A 24756-nucleotide genomic window follows, 5' to 3' on the forward strand; every position below is an offset into this window, starting at 1 on the left:
ATGCTATTCTCCTGCCTCAGCCTCCCGAGTAGCTGGGACTACAGGCGTCCGCCACCTCGCCCGGCTAGTTTTTTGTATTTTTAGTGGAGACGGGGTTTCACCGTGTTAGCCAGGATGGTCTTGATCTCCTGACCTCGTGATCCACCTGTCTTGGCCTCTCAAAGTGCTGGGATTACAGGCTTGAGCCACCGAGCCCGGCGAGGGGAAACATTTTTAATAATCCTGCAAGAATAGCATTTAAGTAGAAATCATGAGATCTGAGTTGAAGTCCCTGTTTTACCGCTTACTTTGTGACTTTGGGCCAGTCAAACCTCATCCCTGAGCCTCAGTTTCCTCGTGTGTACAACAGGGGCAGGTCCCTGTTCTTCCCCTTCCTCTCCGGATTGCAAAGAGTGAGTTATTTCAAACCAAATGTGTCTCTTCTGGAGGAGTGGGCTTTGTCTTGAGTTTCGCAGTTCTGCCTGGACTCCTTGCTGATAGTAAGCAAAGCCAAGTCTTGGTTATTCTTCCTGGTAAGAGAAGGCCGCGCATGAGTTAGACAAGATGTACTTACATGCGATTAATAGGAGGAATTATATTAGGAACGCAAATCAATCCATTTTAGTTAGTTATTTGCAAACTTATTATAGGCCATCAATAGCATTCAGTGCCATTGCAAATGATACAAATAATTTCTTCCTTGGTTGAAAAAAAACTGAAAGAAATGTGTGCTTTGAGATCATAGCATGTTTAGAAGCATTAAATCTGGTTTCCCATCCCAGTCCAGAGGCTTGAACTGGAGCTAAGAAGGGGCAGTAGCGTCTCCTTAGCTGCCTTGTGTTGACAGGTTGTAAACCCCAACCCTGGCGACATGCCTGAGACGTGTTAGGGAAAAGACTGAGAAGGTGAAACTGCCTGTGTCCTTCAAGGTCACAGACTCCTCAGCTTGGTGCCAGGAGAGTTCTGATGGGCCTCAGAGCAGATCTGAGGCTTGAATTCATAAGAGTGGGTTTCCCAACCGGGCGTGGGGACCAGCCTCTGGCTCGATTTGGATAGGTATTCTTAGAGGTTCCAGGCAGTGAGCTTTTAAGTAGAGAACAGTGATGACACTTACTAAATCTTGTGTCAATCGGTAATTGCCACCACATTGCTGCTTAGCAAATGCTCCCCAAACTCAGGTCTTAACACAGTAATCATTTATTCTTGGTGCACTTGGGGTTGGCTGGGGATTGGCTGCACCAGGCTGGGCTGGGTTCCAGTCACAGTTTGGGTCCATCTCTGCTCCACATGTGTCCCCTCCTCCTTGGACCTACAGGCTAGCCAGGACATATTCTCAGAGTAAGGGAGAAGAGCACCCAGCCACACAAGCACACATCAAGCTTCTGCTTGCCAAGTGCTCCCATCCCATTGGCCAGAGCAAGGCACACAGCTGAACCTAAACATAAGGGTCAGAGGAGGCCACTGTGCTCTAGCAGGAAGAGCTGCAAAGGGTTCCTTTCGGTTTTCATAAAACTGAATGTATTTGGTTTTAAAACCAGTTTAATATATGTCCTTCCTACTTTTTGGTGTTAAATTACTATTTCTTTTTCAAGGTGATGGTGGTGAGGGTGGGGTGAAGGATTACCTTCCACACTGTGCCGTGTGCTTCTCACACATCTTCCCTCTGCCTCCTTACCACAGCCTCATGAAGAAGGCATGCTTCTGTGTGGTTGCAGAGATGGCACAGGGCAGGGGTGGAGAGGGCAGGCTTGCAAGCCAGACTGGCTGAGTTTGAAACCTTGCTTTTTAATCTTCTAGTTGTGTGACTGTGAGCAAGTCACTTAAACTCTCTGTGCCCCAGTTTCCCCCTCAGTAAAACAGGGAACATAGTAGCTCTCTGACAGGGCTGTTGTGAGGAATAAGTGAGGATGTGTGTGCTTAACTCACAGTTCACTCTCTGTAAGTGTTGGCTGTTACCCTCCCCATATTATAGATAAGGAAACCGAGGCTCAGAATGATTAAGGGACTCTCTCAAGGTCACACAACTAATAAATGGCAAATCAAGGATGTGAGCCTGGGCAGACTTGACATGCTTTGTCACTGTGCTCTGCTGTCTTCCTTTCTGTGGTGTGCTGCACGCTCCCTGACTCCTCCCTACACAGTGTCATAAGGTTTACGCTGGGAATTGTGTAAGCTGTGAGGCTTCAGTGGAATAATGCTGCTCAACAGCCCACACCAGTGCCTGGCACACTGGAGCAATTCAGGAGGTTGAGAGGACACAGAAAGCTGTCAGCTTCTCTGCCTTCCTTGCAAGCGACAACCCAGGCCCTTTGCTTTCATGACTAGTCCAAGGAGAGTAAGTGCAGCCACAGGCGAAGCCTCTGGTTCTAGCGACTTTGCCTGCATGAAACTGAGGCCATGGACAAGGCAAAAGAGCTCCTCTGTAACGGGAACTCAGAGGCAGAGTGATGTGTAGAGTGTATGTGGCCATGTGCCAGCTCCTCTGAGCGCATACTGCCATCCTGGTGGGCTGGGAGAGGGGGACCTGAGAATGGAATGAGCCCCCAGCATGATGGCTGCTGAAGTCCTGCACAAGGCTGGAGTCAACATAGTCCATTACCTGGCTATTTCACCAAATTTTTCCATTGGTTCTAGGAGATGAACCAATTTTCTTATGATTTCCCAAGCCTAAGATTTATCCAGCTAATTATAATCTCGGGTTTTCCCCTGCCCCCCAGTGCTTATTCCTCTTATGTCTCTGTCTTATCATAATGTACTGGCTAAAACTTTCAGAACAATTTTCAGTGATAACATTGATAATAGGTTTCCTTGACATGCTCTTGACATTAACAGGAATTCTCTATGTATCTAACCAATTAAGTATTTTTTAAGATATTAACTTCAGATTTAGTATCAATATAAGAACAAGAAAGTATACTTCAATTCTTATTTACTAAGAGGTATCATAAGGAATTAATACTGAATTATAGCCAATGCCTTTTCCACATCTTTTATATAATCATATGATTTTCCTCCTTTAATACATTAATATGATGTCCTGAACAATGCTTTAATATTGAACCATCCTTGAATACATAGAATGAACCTTTTTTGGTCATGGTATATTATTATTTCTGTAAGATTGCCCAATCAGTATGATAGTAGACTTTTTACATGTATATTAACAAATCGTGACACTAGTCTTTAATTTTTTTTTTTGTGCTGACTTTGTTAAGTTTTTAGATCAGGATTATGCTAGCTTGGAAAAATGAATTGGGAAGATTTCCTTAGTTTTTTATATCCTAGAACAGTTTAATAACAGAGGTATGTGTCTCTTGAAGGTTTAAAGAACTTGCCAAAAAGAATAACAAACAAAAACTTTCCCAAGAAGCTAAATGGATGAGGCACTTATTTTTTTTTTAAACATTTTCTATTTTTTCTAAGATTATTGGGATGTTGGTATTCTCTGACTCTTCTTGAATCACTTTTAGCAATTCATATTTTCCTAGAAAATTGTACCTTTTGTTGAGATTTCTACATTCATTCATGTGGAGCATGTTTCTTTATGTTTTTAAATATCATCTCTGGTTATAATATCTCCTCATTCCTTATCTTGATTATCTGTGCTTTTTTTTGAATCTTGATAGACTTGTCTATGTTATTGTTCTTTTCAAATAACAATTATTGGCTGATGTATTGTCGTCCGCTTTTCTGTTTCCTATTTCATTCTTTTCTTTTCTTTTTTTGAATGGAATCTCGCTCTGTCTCCCAGGATGAAGTGCAGTGGTGCCATCTCAGCTCACTACAACCTCCACCACTCAGGTTCAAGCGATTCTCCTGCCTCAGCCTCCCGAGTAGCTGAGATTACAGGCGTGTGCCATCACGTCTAATTTATATATATATGTTAGCAAGGCTGGTCTTGAACTCCTGACCTCAGCCTTTCAAAGTGCTGAGATTGCAGGCGTGAGCCATGGCCCGCCCCTAATTAATTCTTTTCTGTTTTTATTTTGTTGATTCCTTCCTTCTTCTTTCCCTGGGTTCATTTTATTGATTTTTATCTGGCTTCTTGAGTGCTTTGGTGAGGCACTGATCTTCTGAGCCTTTGCTCTAGGGATCAAGGTTTTAAAGCATGTGTAACGCAGCAGAAGCTGTTGGGGTTCAGAAATGACCCTGAGAACAACCCACCGTTGAAGAAAGGATCCACTCCCGGGGGCAGGGGGGCTGACTCGCAGTCCCAGCCTTGCCTTAGGTCAGCCGAGTGTCCTTGGGCAAGTCACCTGCCCTCTCAGGATCCTCTTATCCATCCCAGGCAGCCAGGAAGGATGTCAGCACTTGCCCCAGGCAGCCTCCTTCTGGGATAATGTCCCCCATCTTGCAGGAGACAGATTTGGCAGCACCCCCTTATGTGGTCCTGGCCTCTACCCCAACATGCACACCTATCAAAACTGTGCAATTGAATTTTCCTCTGCATGATGGAGCCAATCAGCAATGGTGACAGTGTCCCAGCTGAGAGACACGTGGACACTCTGGACTCACAGTCAGAAGCACAGCAGCCTGAAAGAGCTGGACACTCACCCATGGGAGTGTGTACACCTTGAGGGCTGAGGCCTTAACCTCCATGTCCCAGCGCTAGAACAGTGTTTGGCACTGGGAGGTGCTTCCTGCATCTTCACTGAATGAAGAAACAGCTCTAGGCCGAAGGAGGAAAAATTCAGTACTAGGCCAAATATGGGACTATAGGGTTTGAGGCAGATGTACCCCTTGTTCACTGAGGGGGGCTATTGAGGAGAGGAGGAGGGTGGTATTTGAGCTGGTCTTTGAAAGCAGGTGGTGGCAGGCTGTGTGCAGTTGGAGGAAGGGGGACTTTGTGCAGAGGGCATAGCAGAAGCAACAGTGTGGAGATGGAGAGGTCCCAGGCATTCTTGGGGAGTAGAGAGTAGGGAGAGCTGGCTGGAGTCAGGGCATGCTGTCACCTGCGTTGCCCAGCCTTCCCAAGCTGGGGGTTCCAATTTCCCAGGAACAGGCCACAGCCCTGACTCCGTTGTTGCTGAGTGGAGCGAGGGTGGCTGGAGATGTGTGTGCATGCGTGTGTGTGTGTGTGTGTGTGTGTTTGTGAGAGCGCATGTGAGCGACGGGGGAACTGGGGGCACATTGCCATTCAGTGTCCAAACGTGACAAATGTGCAGAAGCGTCCAGGGAGCTGTGGACATGAGCGGCTGGCTGCGGAGATGCTCACCCTGTGATTTGTTGCTTTGATTCCTCAGGCCGTGACTTGGCGAGCACGACCCTCCCCGGGTACCCACCACACGTTCCCCCCGCTGGACAGGGCAGCTACTCAGCGCCGACGCTGACAGGGATGGTGCCTGGTGAGTTTGCACTGTCGGCGTCTCCACAGCAGGCAGTGGACGGGGTTTCGGTGGGGGGGCATCCCCCCAAACACCCTGGGTGACCTCTACGCTTCTGAGAAACAGACCTGAATAAATCAGGCAGAGGTCCGCGCTCTCTGCAGCTGGGCCTGCAGTGGGCCCTGGACCAGCCAGCAGCAGCACCAGGGAGGACACCGGGGGTGGGGGGAGGGTATTTGACTGTCACTCAAACAACCCCTCCTTGGCCACATACAGAGTCTGAACACAGAGGGTGCAGGGGCTGGCTGCAGGTCACCCAGCCAGTGTGGAGCGAGCCTTCTCCCCAAGCTTCCCTCCCTCCCAGCCCCCACCCTCTCTCTCCCACACAATCATGTGGCATGAACAAGCAGAAGGCTCTGCAGTGCTCGCGGTGGCCTTACTCCTTGGGGTTGAGGATAATGTGTTCAGTACAGACGGGATGTTGGATGGTGGGTTTGTCACTTGATTCTAAGCTGAACACCCTGTGGCCATTGGAACCTGATCCCCCCAGGCTGGTGATGTGTCTGTTTTAAGACATTTGGAGAGGAGGCTGCCATGTCTCCTTACATTGTAGGGTGGTATGGGGACAAGTGGTGCTGGTTGTCTGGGTGTTAAGGGCATTAGCATAGCAGAAATACCCAAAGTATTCTTTCTTGAAAGATGTTTTTAAAAATCAGGGGGAAAATCAGGCCTCCATTGGATGTTGTTACACATCTTTTATGAGTTAGCATTGTCTCCTTTAAAAATTATTTCTAAAAATTTTTATTTATTTAATTTAATTTTTAATAGACAAATAGTTCAGTGTATCTATGGGGTACAGTGTGGTGTTTTGACAGTGTATACATTGTGGAATGATCAAATCAAGCTAATTAACATACCTGTCACCTCAAATATTTATCATTTCTTTGTAGTGAGAACCATTAAAAAACTCTCTTTTAGGGGTTGGAAATATGCAATGCATTATTATTGACTATAGTCACCATGCTGTCTCTTAGGTAGAGTCATTTATAGGGGACCACACAGCTTGTTTTAGTGCCTGGGGCTCTAAGGGCCTTATCTCCTCCTAACACACACTCTTGACTGTCTCCGGGCACTTAAAAAAGCCAGAATAGGCCGGGCACAGTGGCTCACACCTGTAATCCCAGCATCACGGGAGGCGTAGGCGGGCAGATCACTTGAGGCCAGGAGTTCGAGACCAGCCTGGCCAACATGGCAAAGCCCTGTCTCTACTAAACAAACAAAATACAAAAATTAGCCAGGTTTGATGACATGTGCCTGTAATCCCAGCTACTCGGGAGGCTAAGGCAAGAGAATTGCTTAATCCCAGGAAGCAGAGGTTACAGTGAGCTGAGATCGCGTCACTGCACTCCAACCTGGGTGACAGAGCGATACCCTGTCTCAAAAAAAAATCAAATCAAATCAAAGAATAATGTAATAAATAAATAAATAAATAAGGGAGCCACCCCTTAGAGGGCCCCACTCCAACCCTGCTGAAGCCGTGCCCCCTCTCCCATGCACTGGGGAGAGCCTGCAGGACCAAATGGACATGCCCACACCCCTCTTCCTAGCTCACGCTGGAGTCTTGCCCAAATAGGCCCAAGCCTCTTCCCCTGGGCCATCCTCCTAAAGCCAGCCCATGTTACTGGTGTGTGCATCCCTGGGCCCAAGGCCTGGCTCTCTGTCGAGAGTGTGAACGGAGCTTGGATGTGAGGGCTGGGTGTCCACTCATGCATGTGCAAGGCCCCATGTGGTGATGAGGATCCCGGGGTGGGGAGCTCAGCAGGACGGATCTTAGCCAGGCCGGCTCCCCCTACAGCCATGTCCTGGCACAGAACGCCAAGGAGGTCCAGAATTCTACATTCGATCCTGGCCTTCCAGGTTGTTTCGAAGATGTATTTAACAAGGTAGGAGGATGGAGCATATTTCATTTAACGGTTTGCTAGCTGGATTGATGACTTTTAAATATGAGACACATGGGAAACGGCCCCCGTGTGTGCTCTTGTCCTGGGCCTTGCCAATGCCAGGGAGGCCTGCCAGGTTCCCGCCTGCAAAACTTTGGTCTGCTGCAAGGATGGACCCGTGGCAGGTCACAGAGGTGGCGGGACACACACCACCCTTCCCCTTGCCCCGCCCCACCGGCTCCTCATTTTCCAACCTTTAGCAAGTCCAGGCAGCCTTGGGAGATGGATCCCAAGCTGTGTCCATGAATGGCCCGTTGCGCTTCTGTAGTGCCTTATAACACGGACTTCCCCTGAGTGCTGTGACGCAACAGTCCTGCAAGGGGGGCAGGGTTAGGAGAGTAATCCCTGTTTTCCAAAAGGGCCAGAGAAGCCCCAGAGAAGCCAGGGAATTTCCAGGGGCTGTGCAGCTTGCAGGCGGAGGACTCGAACCCCAGTCTTCGGCCCCTTCTACCTCCCTCCCAGCACTCCCCACACCCGGAGAGGCACTTCTTCCTCTGCCCTGGGCTGCCTGGATGTGCTCTCTGAATCAGTCAACTCCAGCTTCTCTGTGATGACAGAGGGGCAGGGACAGCCCTGGAACCTGTTCTAAAAGCATGTCAGTGGTGAAGCTGAGGCCACCCAGCCGGTCCTCTCAGCTCCCCACTGGAAACCCCAAAGAGGCTGAGTTCAGAGAAGCAGCTGAACTTTGCCAAGTTTATGCAAACACAGCCTGCCCTCTGGCCCCCAGGATTCCTCCAGCCCTAATTACCAGGCTCAAGACACAAATGGCTGCAGGCCTGGCAGAGCCTCCAGTGGGAATGGATGGCAACTCCTTGCCCATTAACAGGGCAGCAGGAATCACAGGCCCGAGCAGGGGCACAGCTTCACCAAGCCTGGCAGCAGCTGGACAGGGGTGGCCTCAGGGCCCCATGGGACTCTGTCCTTGGGCACAGAGGGAGGTGCACGAGTGTGGAGGGAGGAAAACAAGCATTTTGGCAGAGGAGCCTGCTGCCTGGGAGCTCATGACTTCTTCCTTCTCTCTCTCCCTCCATTCTTCCCTTCTGCATCTCTCTGTCTCCTCTTCCCCCGTCTTTTCCTCTTTCTCCTCTTGCCCTGGCCTTTCTCCTCTCACTGTCTCTTTTCATGCATCCCCCAGCATTTATTCAGTGCCAGGCCTGGCATCAGGGCTGGGATTGCAAGCTCAGCCGCACAGCCCTTAGTTCCTGTTTCTCCATGGCCAAACAGGGTCAGGTCTCTGGGACTCTTGTTTCCAACAAAATCTCCAAATCTGTTTCTTGGGTGGCCTGTGGACATTATTTTTGCAGACACTACCCCGGCACTGTCTCACAGAACAGACAGGGTCCACCTTTTGGCAGAGCAGGGGCCCTGGGCTGCCTGTCAGGCCTCACCGTGGTTGGCCTCAACTTGCCTTTCTGGCCTCCTCTCCCAGCCTCCCCGACCCTGGCCACTCTCTGGCGCCCAGCACACCTTGGACTGTCACCCATTAGTTCCTTCATCATTCTTGGACAGCTTCCCACCTTGACCTGTCAGAATCCAGCTTCACCCTTCAGGGCTGAGCACAGACCTCCCCTGATCGGAAAAGCTTTCCCAGATGGCCCCCGCTAGGGGAAGATGCCTGTGCCTGGCTCTGCCTCATCACATGACCCAGCATGTTCAAGGCACGGTCCCCTACGCCACGTCTGCCACTCTCACTGGGACCTGATTAATCTCTGCACCCTTCACGGCCCCTAACACATACCAAGTTTTCTTTGTGAATGTTGGCTAAGGAAGGGAGGCTGGGGAAATTATATGGACCTGTGTGTTAGTTTCCTGTGGCTACTGTAACAAATCTCCCCCAAACCTGGTGGCTTCAAACCACGGAACTGTGTTCTCTTACAGTTCTGGAGCACAGGAGTCTGAAGTCAGTATCACTGGGCCAAAGGTGTTGGCAGGGCTGTGCTCCCTCGGGAGGCCCTGGGGAAAGATCTGTTTCCTTCCTCCTCCAGGTTTTGTGGTTCCTGGCATTCTCTGGCTGCAGCTGCATTGCTCCATGGCAGGTGCTTTCAGTGTTTCCCTGTTTCGTCTTCACGTTGCCTTCTACTCTGTGTGTCGAATCTGCCTCTTCTCTCTTATAAGGATACGTATGCATTTTGTTCCTACCTGGAGGATCCGGGATGATCTCCCCATCGCAAGATCCTTACTCAATCATATCTGCAAAGACCCCTTTTTCCCTTTCACCAGGAGTCACATTCACAGGTTACATATAAGGAGCCTCCCTTTATCAGGCTCCAGGGAGTAGGACGTGGATATATAGGACGTGGATATACCACAACCCGCTTGAGAACTTCAGCTTAGTGTTTGTTCAGATTCTGATTCATGACCTCTTGGGCTTCTGAATCCTGAAGGCATTCATTGAATTGTGATGGTGCTAAAGGCGATGATGCCATTTCATTGACCCCGAGGGCCTGTTGGCATGTTTGGAGAAACAAGTGGGACAAGGCTCTGGGACATCTGTCTCTCTTGCTTTTGTCTCTCCGAGGCTGCTACGCTGCAATGATCTGTTTCGCTACGAGGTCTGTTTCACTCCCTGCTGGCCTCTGGTGGGCTGGTGGTGCAATATGGAGGGAAACCTGAAATCTTTGGGGTGTTTTTCCCACTGTAGGCTTTAGAAAACATTTAGCTGCCACTACTTTCACTTCTTTTTCTTTTCTTTTCTTTTCTTTTTTTTTTTATCGAGGCAGAGTCTCCATCCGGCCGTCGCCCAAGCTGGAGCACAGTTGCATGATCTTGGTTCACTGCACTTCTTGGGCTCAGGTGACTTCTTGACTTCTTGGGCTCAGGTGATCCTCTCACCTCAGCCTCCCGAGTAGCTGGGACTGCTGGCGCCTGCCACCCCACCCTCTAATTTTTGTATTTTTTGTAGAGACAGGTTTCACCATATTGCGCAGGCTGGTCTCCAGCTCCGGAGCTCAAACGATCCTCCTGCCTCAGCTTCCCAAAGTGTTGGGATTACAGGCATGAGCCACTGCACCTGGCCACCACTTCATTTCTAAGTGAAGACTTTTATTGTAAACGTGCTTGGAGGACACACAGAGGAAGGCATGCTTGCCTCCGGCTATGCTTCCACAGCCACACTTCAGAGCCTGAAAAAGTGGACGTCACGTTTTTCCTTACTAAATGTCAGCTTGTTAGCTTGAACTCGTGTTCAGCTTGATTTCCAATTCTGTCATCAGAGTCGTCTGCCCCTTCTGGCTCCAGGGCATCCCCATGTCTGCAAAACATAGTTTCTTGGTCTTCTCTAGGGTTTGCAGATTCAGTAAACTGCAGCTCTGTAAACTCTGCATTGCCATTTGCAGAGCAGTTATGTTGAAGAAAGCAAATATCGCATCTTATATCAGCTTAGAAAGGAAACAGTTTTCAAATTTTATTTCCACCATGTCCCAGAAAATGCCGAAAGTTTTGCACCAAATATTTCATAGTGTCTTGATTGGTGTAACCAGTTGATTCCTGCCTGAAGATATTTTGCAACCCAACAGGTATTGACATGGCATTTAAAATTTTTACAAATTCTGGGCTAGAGGAAAAAGGAAGGGGAGTTCACTGCCCTTTGGCTTTAGTGAGTCTGAGAAAAAAGGTTGCCATCTTTGAGGAACCAACGGGTGCCCCATCCCACATGGCCCACCAGAACAATGTGCACAAAGGCACTAGGTGGGGTCCCTGTGGTCCTGGGCACTCCGCTTGCCATGGATTGGTGGACATCATTTCTAGATGCCTTTCAATTGAGGCACTCACTAAACTGATGGCTTTTATTATCTTAAAGAAGTAGGTGAGGGTGCAGTGTGGAGTGGGGGCCTGAGGCCAGAGGAGAGGTGGACCCAGCCATGTGGGCCGGGAAGGCATAGGGTCCACTGGACGCCACAGGAGGTGTGAGAGGGACCTGCTCCTTCCCGCCTCAGCATCTGCAAGCTCCTCTGCTTAAGGGGCCCTCTCTGCTCTTTGCCCAGCTTGCCTGGTCCCCTCTCACCTATCTAGGCTTCCCCTCCATAGAGAGGCCTTCCCCAGTGACCAAATATATCTGAGTTTCCTGTTGCTGCTGTGACGAATGACCACAAATGAGTGACTCAAAACAACAGACTCTTTTCACCCTCTGATTCTGGAAGTAGGTCACAGCGGGCTGAAGTCAAGGTGTCTGCAGGGCTTGTTTCTTCTGGAGGTGCTAGGAGGGAATGATTTGCTTTCTTGTCCTAGCTTGTTGCTACCTGCATTCCTTGGCTTTTGGCCCCTGCCTTCCTTGTCAAAACTGGTGACGCTGGGCTGAGTCTTTATCCGGCTGCCCCTCCTTCCTCCCTCATTCGCTTAGAGAGCTCTGTGTTTCCCTTGGACCCATCTGGATATCTGGGATAATCTGCCCATGTGTAGGTCAGCTAATTAGTGCATTTCATTTCATCTGCAACCTAATTCCCCTCCGCCATGTAACCTGACATAGTCATGGATTCTGGGGCTTACGATGTGGATATTTTTGGTGGGGGGGGGGCCACAATTCTGCCTGCCACACGCCCTCTGAACGAGGACGCCCCCATCATTCCTCTCCCAGAGCTTCCTGCTCTTCTCATGTGCGGCACTAAACCCAGCTGACGTCATTTAGTGTGTGGTTTACTCGTTCCTCTCTGGCTTCTCTTCAGGTCTCTATGGTACATCAGTGCTGTACAATAATCAAGGCTATGTCTGTTTTGTTCACAGTTGTGTCCTTAGTTCCCGGCACAGTTCCTAGCACCTAGTCGCACTCAGGACACAGTAGCTGAAATTAAAAAGGAGAACTTTTGGCCGAGCTGCCAAGGAGAGCTTTGCCAGGTTTGCTGTGGCCCTGAGTCTGGGGCTGGGGTGATGCAACCAAGGAGGCTGGGGCTGACCCAGGGCTGGGATTGATAGTGCTGTTAGAACAGCTGCCACATGGGGAAGCAGTGGGAGGCTGGGTGGTTAAGAGCACATACCTGAGCCAGACTGCCTGGTTCTGAGTCACAGTCCTGCTTCTCACTAGCTGTGTGACTTGGGGCAAGTTATGTAACTTACCCCTGGTTTCCTCCTCATGTATAAAATGGGGATAGTGATAATAAATGTGAGTATTAAGTGATGTAATATACATGAAAACTCTTAGAATTCTGACTGGCACATATGGAGTGGCACATAAATGTTCATTATTATTACTACTATTATTTACACGGGGGTCTGGGCTGGATACGACGGTAAACAAAGACACCTAGCCGGCATGCTAAAGCTCAAATCAAGAGCTCTCCAGCAGAGCTCATACCCCCTGGAGCCCGTGGATCAATGGGAGAGTCAATTATAGAAGAATCCAGTCAGAAACGAGAGCGCTGCCAAGTAGGAGTCAGGCAGTCTCCGAATGCAGTGGGTCTGGAGAAAACGGAGAGGGAGCTGTGGTTGGTGCAACTGAGAAAGGCATTCTGGCAAAGGCGGCCCCGGAGCTGGACTGGGAACCATGTGTGCTTGGCTATCTGGAGAGGAGGGTGGGGGCTTTGGGGTAGGGCAGAAGGCCAAGCCTAGTGGCTGGCATGGGTTCCCAGGGGTGGGAGTCCAGCCCAGGCCAGACAAGTGGGATTGGCAGGGAGGGGAGCCCACTGAGTGGAGGCTGATGGCCAGCAAGGTTAGGATCTGAGCTTGGCAACTTTTGGAGGCCAAGCAGACATGCAGGTGAGGCCTTCTGCAGACAGGTGCATGAACCCCGGGAGCATGGGGCGAGGGCCAGCCCAGACAGAGACGTGCAGACGCCCCAGGAGAAGCTAAGGGTGCTTTGGCAAGAATGTGGCTTCACCATTATTAGCAGTGTGACCACCGAAGAACTCTGTGACCTCTCGGAGCCTGCCTTGCTGCTGTTTGAAATGATGGTTGTGCAGTTAAGGAGACACCGCCTGTGTGAGGTAGGAAAGGTATTGAGGTTCTGGAGTGGGGAGGAGAAGGTTTTTTTTGTGGTCTGGCAAGACCACCCCTGATTCTGCATCTTGCCTGCCCTACAGGCCTGCTCTGTGCCAAGCGTGCAGTCTTAGGGGTGGGGGACGCAGTACCAGGCAAGATTCTGGCCCAGCTCAGCCAGGGACACTGTGCCATCTGACATGTCATTTCTACTGTCTGGGTCTGGTTAAACATGTGAAACGGGGAAAATATATACTGCCCAGTTCCTTGGCATGGCCGGGACTAGTGAACAGGATTCAGAGGGCTACCTTTTTCAGCCTTGTATCAAGAACCTTTCCTATGATTAGTACTGAAGACATTAGAATAGGCAGACTTGGGAGGGTCCAGCGGACACTGGTGAGAACTTGGCAGTGGGGACTTGAGCATCAGATGGAGAGAGGACCAGTGCTCTCTAGGCACCTCCGTGACCTAAGCATCAGGCTCAGGGAGCATTTGCTCAGGGAACGAACAGCCTTTGTTCTTAACACTAACTTCCCTCGACCCCTGACTTTCTTTCTAAGCCACTTGCTGGGGCTCCTGGTAGCTCTCTGGCCTGGGCACGCCGCCCCTTTGCCAACCTGACCCTGGGCTCTGGGGTGCACACCTGTTGCTCGTTCCTGACTCTTTGCTGCCCTCTAGCGGCCTCCGGTCACTCTGCCACACCAGGAATATAGACTTGACCCTGGGGAATCCCAGACACAGCTAGGATGAAATGCAGGAGGCCATTCACTTGTTCATTCATTCATTCTCCAAATATTTCTTAAGAGACCCTGGGTGCCAATTCTGGGCTGGGGTGGAGTTGCTGACACAGCCCCTGCCCTCAGGGAGCTCACAGTCTAATTGGAGAGATGGATATAAAAAAATTCCAATGTGCTAATGTTAAGAGCTAAGACCTAGGAATCTATAAAGCGTTCGGGAAATGCAGGTGAGGGGGCTACTGAGTCTGCTGAGGCAATGAGGTGGAGTGGGACAAATCAGGGAAGACTTATCAGAGGAGGTCATTTGAGCTGGACCTTGAAGAGTGAGTTTGCCAATCTGTGAAGCTGGAGGGATATTGTTGAGTAAGGGACGTGAGAAGCCCCGGGGAACCAGAGAGCATGGGCATCAGGGAGGGAGCTGGGAGTGACCAAAGCCTTGTGGGGCTGGTGGGAGATAAGCTGGAAGGGAAGAAGGGTCCCAGTCACACCCACACCTCAGCCCTAGAAACCTCTGGGCATGGGGCTGAGCATCCGGTAGCCTTGCAGAGGGTAGGCTCTGCCCAGGCAGATGTGGATGCGAGTCTGAAAGCCAGGGCTGCCTGTGCCCTCATAGAGTGGGGGGGCGAGGGGTCTAGAGTGATGTGATCTGGACAGTCTTTGTGACTAAAGCTCCAGGATCCCTGCACGGAAGTGATGCTGGGAGTGAGGAGAAACTGATACCTGCATGTAGGTTTTCTCAGCTCTTGCCTGCATTTGGGAAGAAAAGAATTACAAAAGCCTCAGAGATGGAAAGGACTCTGGGGACATGAAAGTCCTACTTGAATTTAGGAGACTTAGGTTCTGATTCTAGCTGCCAGATACTCACAGCGTGACCTTGGGACATGACCTTGGGACTCCCTGCTCTCTCTTAAAGCAGGAGGCAGGGCCTGGGGAGGCTGGGCTGAATGCACCCCAGGGGGCTTTCTGCTCCTGCCATTCAAGGTTTCTAAGTCAGTGATGTTTATCCCTGCTAATGTCAGCTCCTGACCTAACTGGAGGGCTCCCTGAGCCCTGCCACCTCTGTTCTAAGCGAGCAGCAAATGCTTCCAAGTTCCCTTCAGATCTGGGGCTGTGAATAATCAGGCAGTGGCCCTGGGCTGTCATGTGTAATCTGGTAATCACTTCCAAGGGCTGGACTGAAGGAGAAGAGCCTGAGGACTTGCTGACCTTACACACTGCTCCCATGTCTCAATCGGGAAAGCCCAGAAACTGCTGGGGCCAGTCAGGGCTGGTTTTCGGGGCCTGTGCCCCTGGGAGGAGGGCTCTCAGACTGGAATGTGCAATCTTAGGGTGAGAGAGAGGTAGTAAAGATCACCATAATTTGTTCCATCTTTGAAAGCAAAGTGTCCCTTTTGGGAGCATGGAGATGGGGAGAGAGAATATCCTAGGCTCACAGGTGCTGGGAAACGTTCTTATTTCCTACGAACCTATTGCAAGGACAGCTGAGAAGCAGAGTCTCAGCTGGGAGAGTGCCCTGTCCAAAGTGGGTGCTCACTGGCCCGCCTGGGAAGTGTGCAGTGCTGGGGGAGCTCAGAGCCAGCGGCCAAGGACAGCTTTGGTGCTGCTCTGGGCTTACTTGTTAGATTTCCCCTGCTTCCAGCTCCTTCTGATGGTAGTTGGCAGGACCCGGATCCAACTGCACCGACCTGGTCATGAGTATGTGAGAACATGTGTTTGGGATCCTGACTTACAATTTCTTCCTGATGTCTTTCTACTAATAGTGTTTCTTAAAAACGAACAACAAACAAAATGGCTTTTGAGGAGATGAAGGGGAATGCTATCAGAATTTGTTTTAGAAGAAACTGAAGCATTTGTGGAAGGGCTAAGCATTGGATGGTTGAGGCAGGGTCAGGGTGGGCCTGGAGGGCTTAAAGGTTCTCCCAGCCCTGAGAGGTTGGGGATCCCCCATTAGTGCAGAGAGGAACCTGGAGGTGCACAGCCCAAAGTGAGGGCATCCTGAGGACAGTGACCTTGCTGAACCTTAGGCCTTCTTATCCTAATTCCTGATGACCAAGTCAGATTCTGACCAGAGACAGAGTGGACACAAATTCAGGAGATAAACTCCAAGGACTGGACAAGGACTGCAGCCCAGGAACTCACAGGGCCCACAGAGTGGCAGCACAGGGCTCACAGAGTGGCAGCAGGAGCCATCCTCAGCCTCTGCCACTCAGCAGGTGGCAGAGCAACCTGACGCTGGGCCTGGGGTTTAAGCCACGCTGCTGCAGGCACCTCCCAGTAGTACTGCTTGCCAAAAGGCCTGCCAAAAGGGCAGGTGGCAATTCCCTGTGTTTTGTGGTTGAGTCTTGGTTGGGGGCAAACAGGGAGAAAGTACTTTGGGCCTGGCTTACCTGGAGGTGGGATGGGAAGGAGAGGCTGAAGTCCTAGGAGGAGCCTGGATCAGGTAGCCCCTGCCATGGGGGCACCCTATGCAGGAGTGTCCAGGGCTCAGACCAACCCCTTCATCCACTGGATGGCAGCAATCTGCCCCTTTGAGGCTTGGGTCCCAACGCACTCCTTCCCTTCTCTTTTACTTTTTATCACATTATTTACGAGTGCGTCTCCACCTCTACCAGACTTGAGCTCCTGGAAGAGGAGGTTGGTGTCCCAGCCAAGACTTCCCACAGGATCCTAAATGAAAGTGCAGGGCCCTGGAGAGGCCCTGGGCTAAAGTCCCAGGAGCATTTTAGGAATCTACAACAATCTGAGGCCCAAACAAAGCTCCTTTTACCTCTAAAATTAAAATAGGAAACTAGAAAACTGACATTAATAAATATTATATTAAATGTTTACAAATTGTAACATTATTGTTAACTTCATTAACTTTTAAATTTAGGGCTTACAAAAATTTCATTACATTTAAAAACCATTTTTAGATTAGATTTTGTTGCTTTAAAAGAATTTCTAAGTTTATGCCTCAATTGCTGAGAATTTGTAGCTAATCATCAATTAGATTACTTGTGGCCAAATAATTTCAAAAGTAAAATTATAAAAATAAGCTTTTTGTGTTTTTAGAGTGAAAAGTATCATTATTATAGTGCACTTAATGCATGATGTGCTATGGGGAAGAATGGAGAGGGGCCTCCGTGTCCTAGAAGAAAGGGCTTGGGAGAGAGCCTGTTGAAATGTATTGAACATAATAAATAATTGTGGGGCCTTGAGCTGATCAGGTTGCAGTGGCCATCCATCCATCCATTTATCCATCCATCCATCCATCCATCCATTTATCCATCCATCCATCTATCCATCCATCCATCCATCCATTTATCCATCCATCCATTTATCCATCCATCCATCCATCCATCCATCCATTTATCCACCCATCCATCCATTTATCCATCCATCTGTTCATCCATCCATCCATTTATCCATCCCTCCATCTGTTCATTCATCCATCCATCCATCCATCCATCCATCCATCCATCCATCCGTTTATCCATCCATCCATCCATCCATCTGTTTATCCATCCATCCGTTTATCCATCCATCCATCCATCTGTTTATCCATCCATCCGTTTATCCATCCATCCATCCATCCATCCATCTGTTTATCCATCCATCCATCTATCCACCTACTTATCCATCTGTCCATCTATTTATCCATCCTTCCACCCACTATTACTTCCTTCCTTTCCTTCTCCCTTCCAACATGTATTGAGCATCTACATGTGCCGGGCATTAGCCTAAGGATACAAGATCAAAAGCCATGACCCTTGTCAGGCAAATCTGTGAGGGACTATGGGGGCCAGTTGTGGTAACAGGCAAGCCCAGGGACTCTGGGAACACAGAAAAGGGGGATCAAGCCTAGATTGGGGATGTTAGACATAGAGGGGCTTGGAATCTCTGTATAGTAGGGCTGGGTGGGAGGCATGTCTGAAGGTGCTTTTGCAGAGAGTTTTGCTGAGATTGAGAAAGTACATCAAAGAATAGGGGCACAGCTAAAGCTTTCCAAGTCATCCGTGGTGCTGCCCTTAGTGCAAGGGAGGAATCTAGGAAGAGACAATTTTCAGGTTTATTGTTGAGAGAGAAACATATGTTAGCCAGTGGGAGGTGGAGTGAGGAGGGAGAAGATGAGTGTTTCAGGCAGGGCAGGGATGATGAAGACAAAGGTTCTGAGATGTGCTTTGCTCCTGTACTTAACTGCCCTCTTTCCGAAACCCAGCTTTAATCTACTGGGGCTGTCAGAGTTTGACTCCCTTTGACTTGCTGAGATCTGCAGCCCCTGTCTCCAAGGCCCTGACAGCTGTCAGTCTTCATCTGGACCAACCGCTGCCTCTAACCCTGAGGGTCACTCTACTTGGGATACTCCTATCCAGAGAACTTCTGGCAGTGTCCGAAGCCCTTGGGGTAGTGAGAGCCAGTGGAGCTTGGCTCCTACCTTCCAAAAGGAGAGCGTTCTCAAATGAGGCCAAACCATCCATGCCCGTAAGCTCATTCTACCAACAAGCCCCATGCTTCCCCACCCCCAATCTGCATGGTGCTTTAGAGTTGTCAAGGGACACACAGCTGTTAGCCCCAGTTGCCATTTGAAAGCATGTTGTGAGGTTGGAGTATGCATATCCATCTTGGAGGCAGGCTGACTCGGTTCAGGGAGGTGGTGTTACGTTGCCAGGGGTATACGGCCAGTCAGGGAGCAGCTGGGCTTGGGGCCTGGAACTTAGGGTCTCTGAGCCCCTGGTGTCCATGGAGACTGAGGAAATGGAGACTATCTATGGGCTCTGGGGCCAGGGAAGGTGCTCCCTCACTGACATGGGTGGCCTTCCTCACTCGAGTTCTTTTATGGCCAAGGAAGAGCTCTTCCCGCTGGGATGTTAGGGAGCTCACACTTGGAATTCTGGTAGATTCCTTTCTCCCTCCCCATTCTCACCTGTCTGTGCTTGACGTATGCTCCTAGACCCAAATTGAAGGCTGTCTCTTACAGGAAGCCCCCCACCGCAGTCCCTCATCTCCCCACTGTGTGCACCCCCAGGGCACTGCCGTAGAGACCCCGTGTGCCCATCTCCCGGCTGCTTCTGAGGTCAGGGCTGCCTGAAATTCCTCTCAGACCCTGGCCCTGCCTGCAGTAGGTGCTACCTACAGTAGGTGCTCAGTAGCTGTGGGTGGCATTTATCTGAATACAGCACATGCCCCTCCCCGTCTCGCCCGGTCCAGAGTCCCGGGCAAGTTAGGGTCCGACTGTGTAATTAAACAGGGCTTGAGCGCCACTGAAACGCCCCAGTCCTTCTTCCAATATTTGCTCTGGCTTCTCACAGGAAGACGCTGAGACAATAGCCCTTGTTACCCTCTGTTTGAGTTATTTATTTTTTTCACTTTTCCCTCCTTCCCCTCTCGGGGGACTCGCCTCTCGCCCTCATCCCTCATGTTTTCCCTTTCACTTGACTGTCACTCTATTGTCCTCCCGGGGCCAGGAACGCGGGGTGACAGGCGAGGGGAGCCCAACCGGGCTGGGGAGGCTGGAAATATAGTCATTAATGGGACCCGTGAAGCCCAGATGTCCTCCCTGAATGCGGGTAATTTGTTTTTAATGAAAAACCATGCGGTGACCCTGAACAAATGAATTTTCTTTATAAGGAGTCTATGTGCAACGGGCACAAATAAAGGGCCCGAAACAGGAAGACTTAAATCCAGGGCTGAAAGAAAGAGAGAAAGGAAGAGGGAAGGAGTGGAAAAGAGAATGAGAGATAAAAGAGGGAGGAAAGAAAAATGTGAAATGACAACCGTGTTACCATAATACCCTTCGCCTGAAGAACAAGGCCAGGCCAAACATGCCTTGGGCATTGTCCTGCCAGGGCAGGGTTTCTGACCGCTGTGGCCATCGTGAGGTCTTGTTGACAATGATGTTAAGAAGACGAACCCCCATCTGGACAGAGCTTTGCTATTCACGAGCCCCTTTCACGTGTAATTGCAGCGGAGCCTCATGGTAGCCCCTTTTACAGAGGTGAAAACTGAGGCTTAAGTGGTTTGCTAGCAAGTGGTTCAGTCTAAATGACAAGGGAAGGACTTTGCCAATTTGGAGTGTGACTCTTAGAAACACTGTGTTACAGCCCAGAAATTGCTTTCATGGTGTGATGCAAAAGAAGGGTGTGTCACGAGCAGGTCTACGCGGGGACACCAGGTGTATACCGAGGAGTTGGGTTGAAGCAGTTTCACATAGCCCTTAGAACTTTGCACGGGAGTTTTGTGAATGAAAGCTCTTCCATGGGCACTGTGGGTGTGGGGTTCCTGGGAAGAGAAGAACTCCCCAGGAACGAGCCAGACACATTTGGAAAAATAAATGCAAAGAAATTGGAATCTAGCCTTGGGAAGCAGGAGACCAGCCATGTCCCACCCACCACCCCATTCAGGACCTTTTGTGGGCTGTAGAGCTGGACATTGCGGGCAGCAGCAAAGACACTGATTCAACAGAGGTCCTAGCTGAGGGCTTTGCCTTTGGCTTTGGAGAAATCTTCTCTGCAGGAGAAGCTTTGAAGGCTGTTAGCCCCGCGTAGATTGGGCTGTGCCTGCGTGGAATGTGTTCTAACCCCACCTCAGAGGACTGGAGAGGCCGTTGTGTGTTCCGTAGCTGCTTTTTCATCCATCACTGATGGGCAGGGCTGGACTCAACCTTAGAAATCAACCCAGGGCTGTGCAGATGAGGGCGAGGAAAGGACTTGTTCAAAGTCACATGGCAAGTCAGAGGGAGAGCCGGGTGGCTCTCTTTCTGCCCTATTGTCCCCACCCCCCTCAGTTCCTCACCGAAGCAATAAAAAAGAAGCAATTTTGTCTCCTATCCTTGTGCAGAACTGATATAAAAAGGATAGTTCCTGGATGCCCTGGCTTCTACAGCAACCCAAATCAAGACCCCCACTTTACCCCAACTTTTACTGTGCTCTTCCTGAACCCAGATCCTCTCCCAGGCCCTGGGACCTGGCCAGCTACAAAAACATCTTCTCTCAGGGTCTCAGGCTTCTGTGCCTGAGCGGATCCAGGCAATGGTGGGCTCCTCAGGCCTGGCCGAGGTTGGCCTGAGACCTGCAGGCACGCCGGGGCCGCAGCTCCCCCACCCAGAGTCAGGTAGCCAGACGCAGAGAAGTGATTGTTTTCTGTTCCTGGGTTCAGTTTCCCTCTGGAAGCTGCGACCCAGTTAGAAAATCAGACAAATAGAAAAATCTGACCACGACCCCAGCTGAGGTTCTGAAGTCTTGGCTTCTATTTAGGCCTTTCCCTCGAACACTCCCTGGTGAGGCCCGGCCCGCCCGCGCTTCCTCAGCCACCAGGAGCAGACCTTCCTCGCTGCTGGTTTCCTCCATAATTGATTATTTATTCCCCACTGACTTCCAAAATGGATTCGAGGCAGCTTTGTGACCTTTCAATAACATCAGCCCCAACCTGAAATCCCTGTCATAAAACAGGAGGACTGCCAGTGGTGCCCGGTGGGGGCAGGAGTGGACGCAGGCCCACCCCACCTGCCTGAGGATGAGCATACTTGCTTTTCACAGCGTGGCACCACTGAGCCGTCCTTCGTGCCCAGCCCTGCTCCTGGAGCGACCCACGCTTCACTGCTGGGAGCTGGGAGCTCACTTTTTTGGAAACAGCTCCTGTCTGGATGCCTTCCAGAGCAGGCTTCCAAAAACATACTTTTAATCAAAAGAAGACTACCAGGAAAACTGGGACAAATTGTGATTTTGACAGTGGACAATTATAAATACTGGGAGGGGTAACTAGTTGGCAAATAAACTCCTCTGTTGAAGTCTTGGATTAATTATACCACCAGTGGGCTGGCCGTGTGGGGTCTCTTGATTATCTTCATTTGCAGGTCTTTTCTGGTCTTCCTCCATTTCTTCCTTCTCTCTCTCTCTCCCCAGCCTCTCCCCCTACCTTCCTCCTCTCTTCCCTTCCTGCCTCCTTCCTTCATTCACTTATTCATTCATCAGACAATCCCTGAGTCCCTCCTGGGTGCTGGGCCTAGTCCAAAGAATGGGCACAGAAATGACTGAATGAATTTCTCAGGACCTAGGAGAATCGCCCATGCTACCTGCTCAGATGGAAAGAACCCAGCTTGCATGTGGAGATTCTGCAGGGTTGCTAAGCCCAGGGGCTAGGCAGAGACTACTGGGGGACAAGAGGGCAAGTGCGGGGAGCTCAGGAGCTGAGGGTTGCTGACCTGATGGGTGCTCTGGCAGGGCTCACCCTGGGCCTCCCTGGGAGAACTGAGGGAAGCACCTGGAAATCTTGGTCTCTGAAGTGGGTGCCTGGCCCGTGTGTGCAAATAGGGGGCTCCGTATTTAGGAGTGGGGAGGAGCAGGGAGCTGCCCTGAATGACTGCCTGCTTTGGAAATTTCTATGCATTTGTAATAACAAAATTACCATAATTTGCTCGTTAACGCAGCTAGATCAGTCAAGCATTGTTCCGTCGCGGGCGGGGAGGCCGCGGTGCCTCTCTCTGCACACTCTCCACACCCCAGCCCGCCTGCCAGCCCGTTAGAGCGCTGGAAATTAGCATGCAAATGGTCCTAATTCGGTGGGCGAGCTGTCAGGCAGCGCCTCTCCGGCCTCGTCTCTGTGAAGGCCCTGACAGCCCGGCTCCGGCGCCGGCCCACCCTCCTAGCTCCAGCCAGGAGGGGCTCTGAGGGGCACCTCCAGACTGACAGCTTGGCGGCCTCCCTCCCTCCATCAGCGCCATCAGGCCTGGCGGCAGGCCCCCAGGGGAACAGGCAGGGCCTGCCACCGTGCCGGCCGGGCCGGAGGAGGCGGGCAGGCAGGTGGGCTGGTGGGGGAGGCTGGCCCACACTCAGGCCCACCAGCCTTAGCTTAGAGGGTGGAGTTGGGGTCCCCTGACTCAGGGTCCAGCTGGGGCACAGGGATCCTCCCACCTGCACATCCACAAGGATCAAGTTCAAGTCCTGCCCTGCTCCTCACTCTTTGTCTTCCAGTCCTGATAACACATCCCTCCTCGCCCTGCCCCATACCTGGACCATCTCTGTCCAGGTCCACTCCTGGAACTCCTCTGGCTCTAGTGGAGAACTAGGGAGGTTGAGAAGCTGCATGAACCAGGACTCAGCACCCCTGGCCATAGTCCTGCCTATAGGTTTACCAGCCTTAGAGGGAAGTCACCTTTCTATGGACCTCAGCCTGCATTTGTATGGTCTTTTTCCCAGGGCTCCTGTGAGGAAAAGGGCTTGCTTTATAGCAGTAGCTGACACCTACTGAGCACTGTTATTTATTTTTTGGGGAGAGGCAGGTGGACGGAGTCTCACTCTGATACCCAGGCTGGAGTGTAGTGGTGTAATCTCAGCTCACTGCAATTTCTGCTTTGTGGGTTCAAGCGATGCTTCTGCCTCACCCTCCCCAGTAACTGGGACTACAGGTGCATGCCACCACACCCGGCTAATTTTTGTATTTTTAGTAGAGACGGGGTTTCACCATGTTGGCCAGGCTGGTCTCGAACTGCTGGCCTCCTGATCCACCCACCTTGGCCTCCCAAAGTGCTGGGATTGGAGGCGTGAGCCACTGCACCCAGCTCCTACTGAGCACTTCTATATGCCAGTCCTGCACTAACTGCCTTTCATTCCCCGACCTACCTGTTTTTTGCAATGATCCCACCAGGCTGCTATTGATGTTATCCCATTTCACAGAGTAGGAAGCGGAAGCATCAGCTTGGACAGAGTAACTTGCCCAAGTGATAGTACCAGGATAGAGCCTAGTAGGCTCACTGGTTCTAGAGCCCTTTTAACAAGAGAAAACGCAGGGGACTGAGAGCTGGAGCCTGCCTCTGCCTGGCAATGTGCCCTAGAGCACGTTCCTGAACTGTGCTGGGCCTCGGCTTCTGCATCGGTGAAAGGCATGATGATATCACCTGACAGATGATTTGTGCCTCTTAGAGTACCTGGCACATCACTGACACCAAATAAATGTAGGTTGAGGCCGGACACAGTGGCTCACACCTGTAATCCCAGTGCTTGGGGAGGCCGAGGCAGGAGGCTCGTGTGAGACCAGGAGTTTGAGGCTGCAGTGAGCTATGCTGGTGCCATTGCACTCCAGCCTGGGCAACAGAGTGAGACCCTGTCTCTAAAAAATAAAAGAATAAAATAAATGCAGATTGAAAGAAAAGAACCCAGGTAGGCCCAGGTGGGCCTGTCTTTGAAGATCCATTGTACTTATCCTTACGGTCTTCTCCTGATCAATGACAGCAGCGTGAAGCAGCTACCGCAGGAGGGAGAGGTCATGTAATAGGGTTTGTGGTAAAGTTTCCCCTGGGCTGTCCCCAAGCTGTTTCTCAGCACCTTTTCCCTTCCTTCTCTTGAGCAGATGAAGCCCCACAGCAGGACTTAGGGTTTGGTGACTGTAGAGCAGGCTGGACCTCTGTCCCCACTCGTCCAGTCAGCTGGTGACTCTGGTGCAATGAACAACCCGCCCTTCCCTGCATGCCCCCTTGTTCTGTTTTAAGGGCATTTATTGGGCCTTTTCAACCTTCAGATAAATGGAGAGGTGAAAGAGACCTTAAGAGTAGGTGGGGCCGGGCGCTGTGGCTCAAGCCTGTAATCCCAGCACTTTGGGAGGCCGAGACGGGCGGATCACAAGGTCAGGAGATTGAGACCATCCTGGCTAACACGGTGAAACCCCGTCTCTACTAAAAAATACAAAACACTAGCTGGGCGAGGTGGCGGGCGCCTGTAGTCCCAGCTACTCGGGAGGCTGAGGCAGGAGAATGGCGTGAACCCGGGAGGCGGAGCTTGCAGTGAGCTGAGATCCGGCCACTGCACTCCAGCCTGGGCAACAGAGCGAGACTCCGTC

The 24756-nt window shown here is 50.8% G+C and overlaps 1 protein-coding gene across 3 annotated transcripts in view; it reads left to right on the plus strand.

The window, feature by feature from the left end:
• PAX5 (paired box 5) overlaps positions 1 to 24756 on the plus strand; it is a 200449-nt gene that overhangs the window by 145311 nt on the left and 30382 nt on the right. For all 3 annotated transcript variants that reach the window (XM_023203171.2, XM_026456150.1, XM_023203173.2), the window contains one exon: positions 5223 to 5324. In XM_023203171.2, coding sequence (XP_023058939.1) covers positions 5223 to 5324 — 102 coding nt within the window. The remainder of the gene's footprint in view (positions 1 to 5222; positions 5325 to 24756) is intronic.

Source organism: Piliocolobus tephrosceles, chromosome 14 (assembly GCF_002776525.5).
Source record: "Piliocolobus tephrosceles isolate RC106 chromosome 14, ASM277652v3, whole genome shotgun sequence".
In the NCBI taxonomy this organism is placed as follows: Eukaryota; Metazoa; Chordata; class Mammalia; order Primates; family Cercopithecidae; genus Piliocolobus; species Piliocolobus tephrosceles.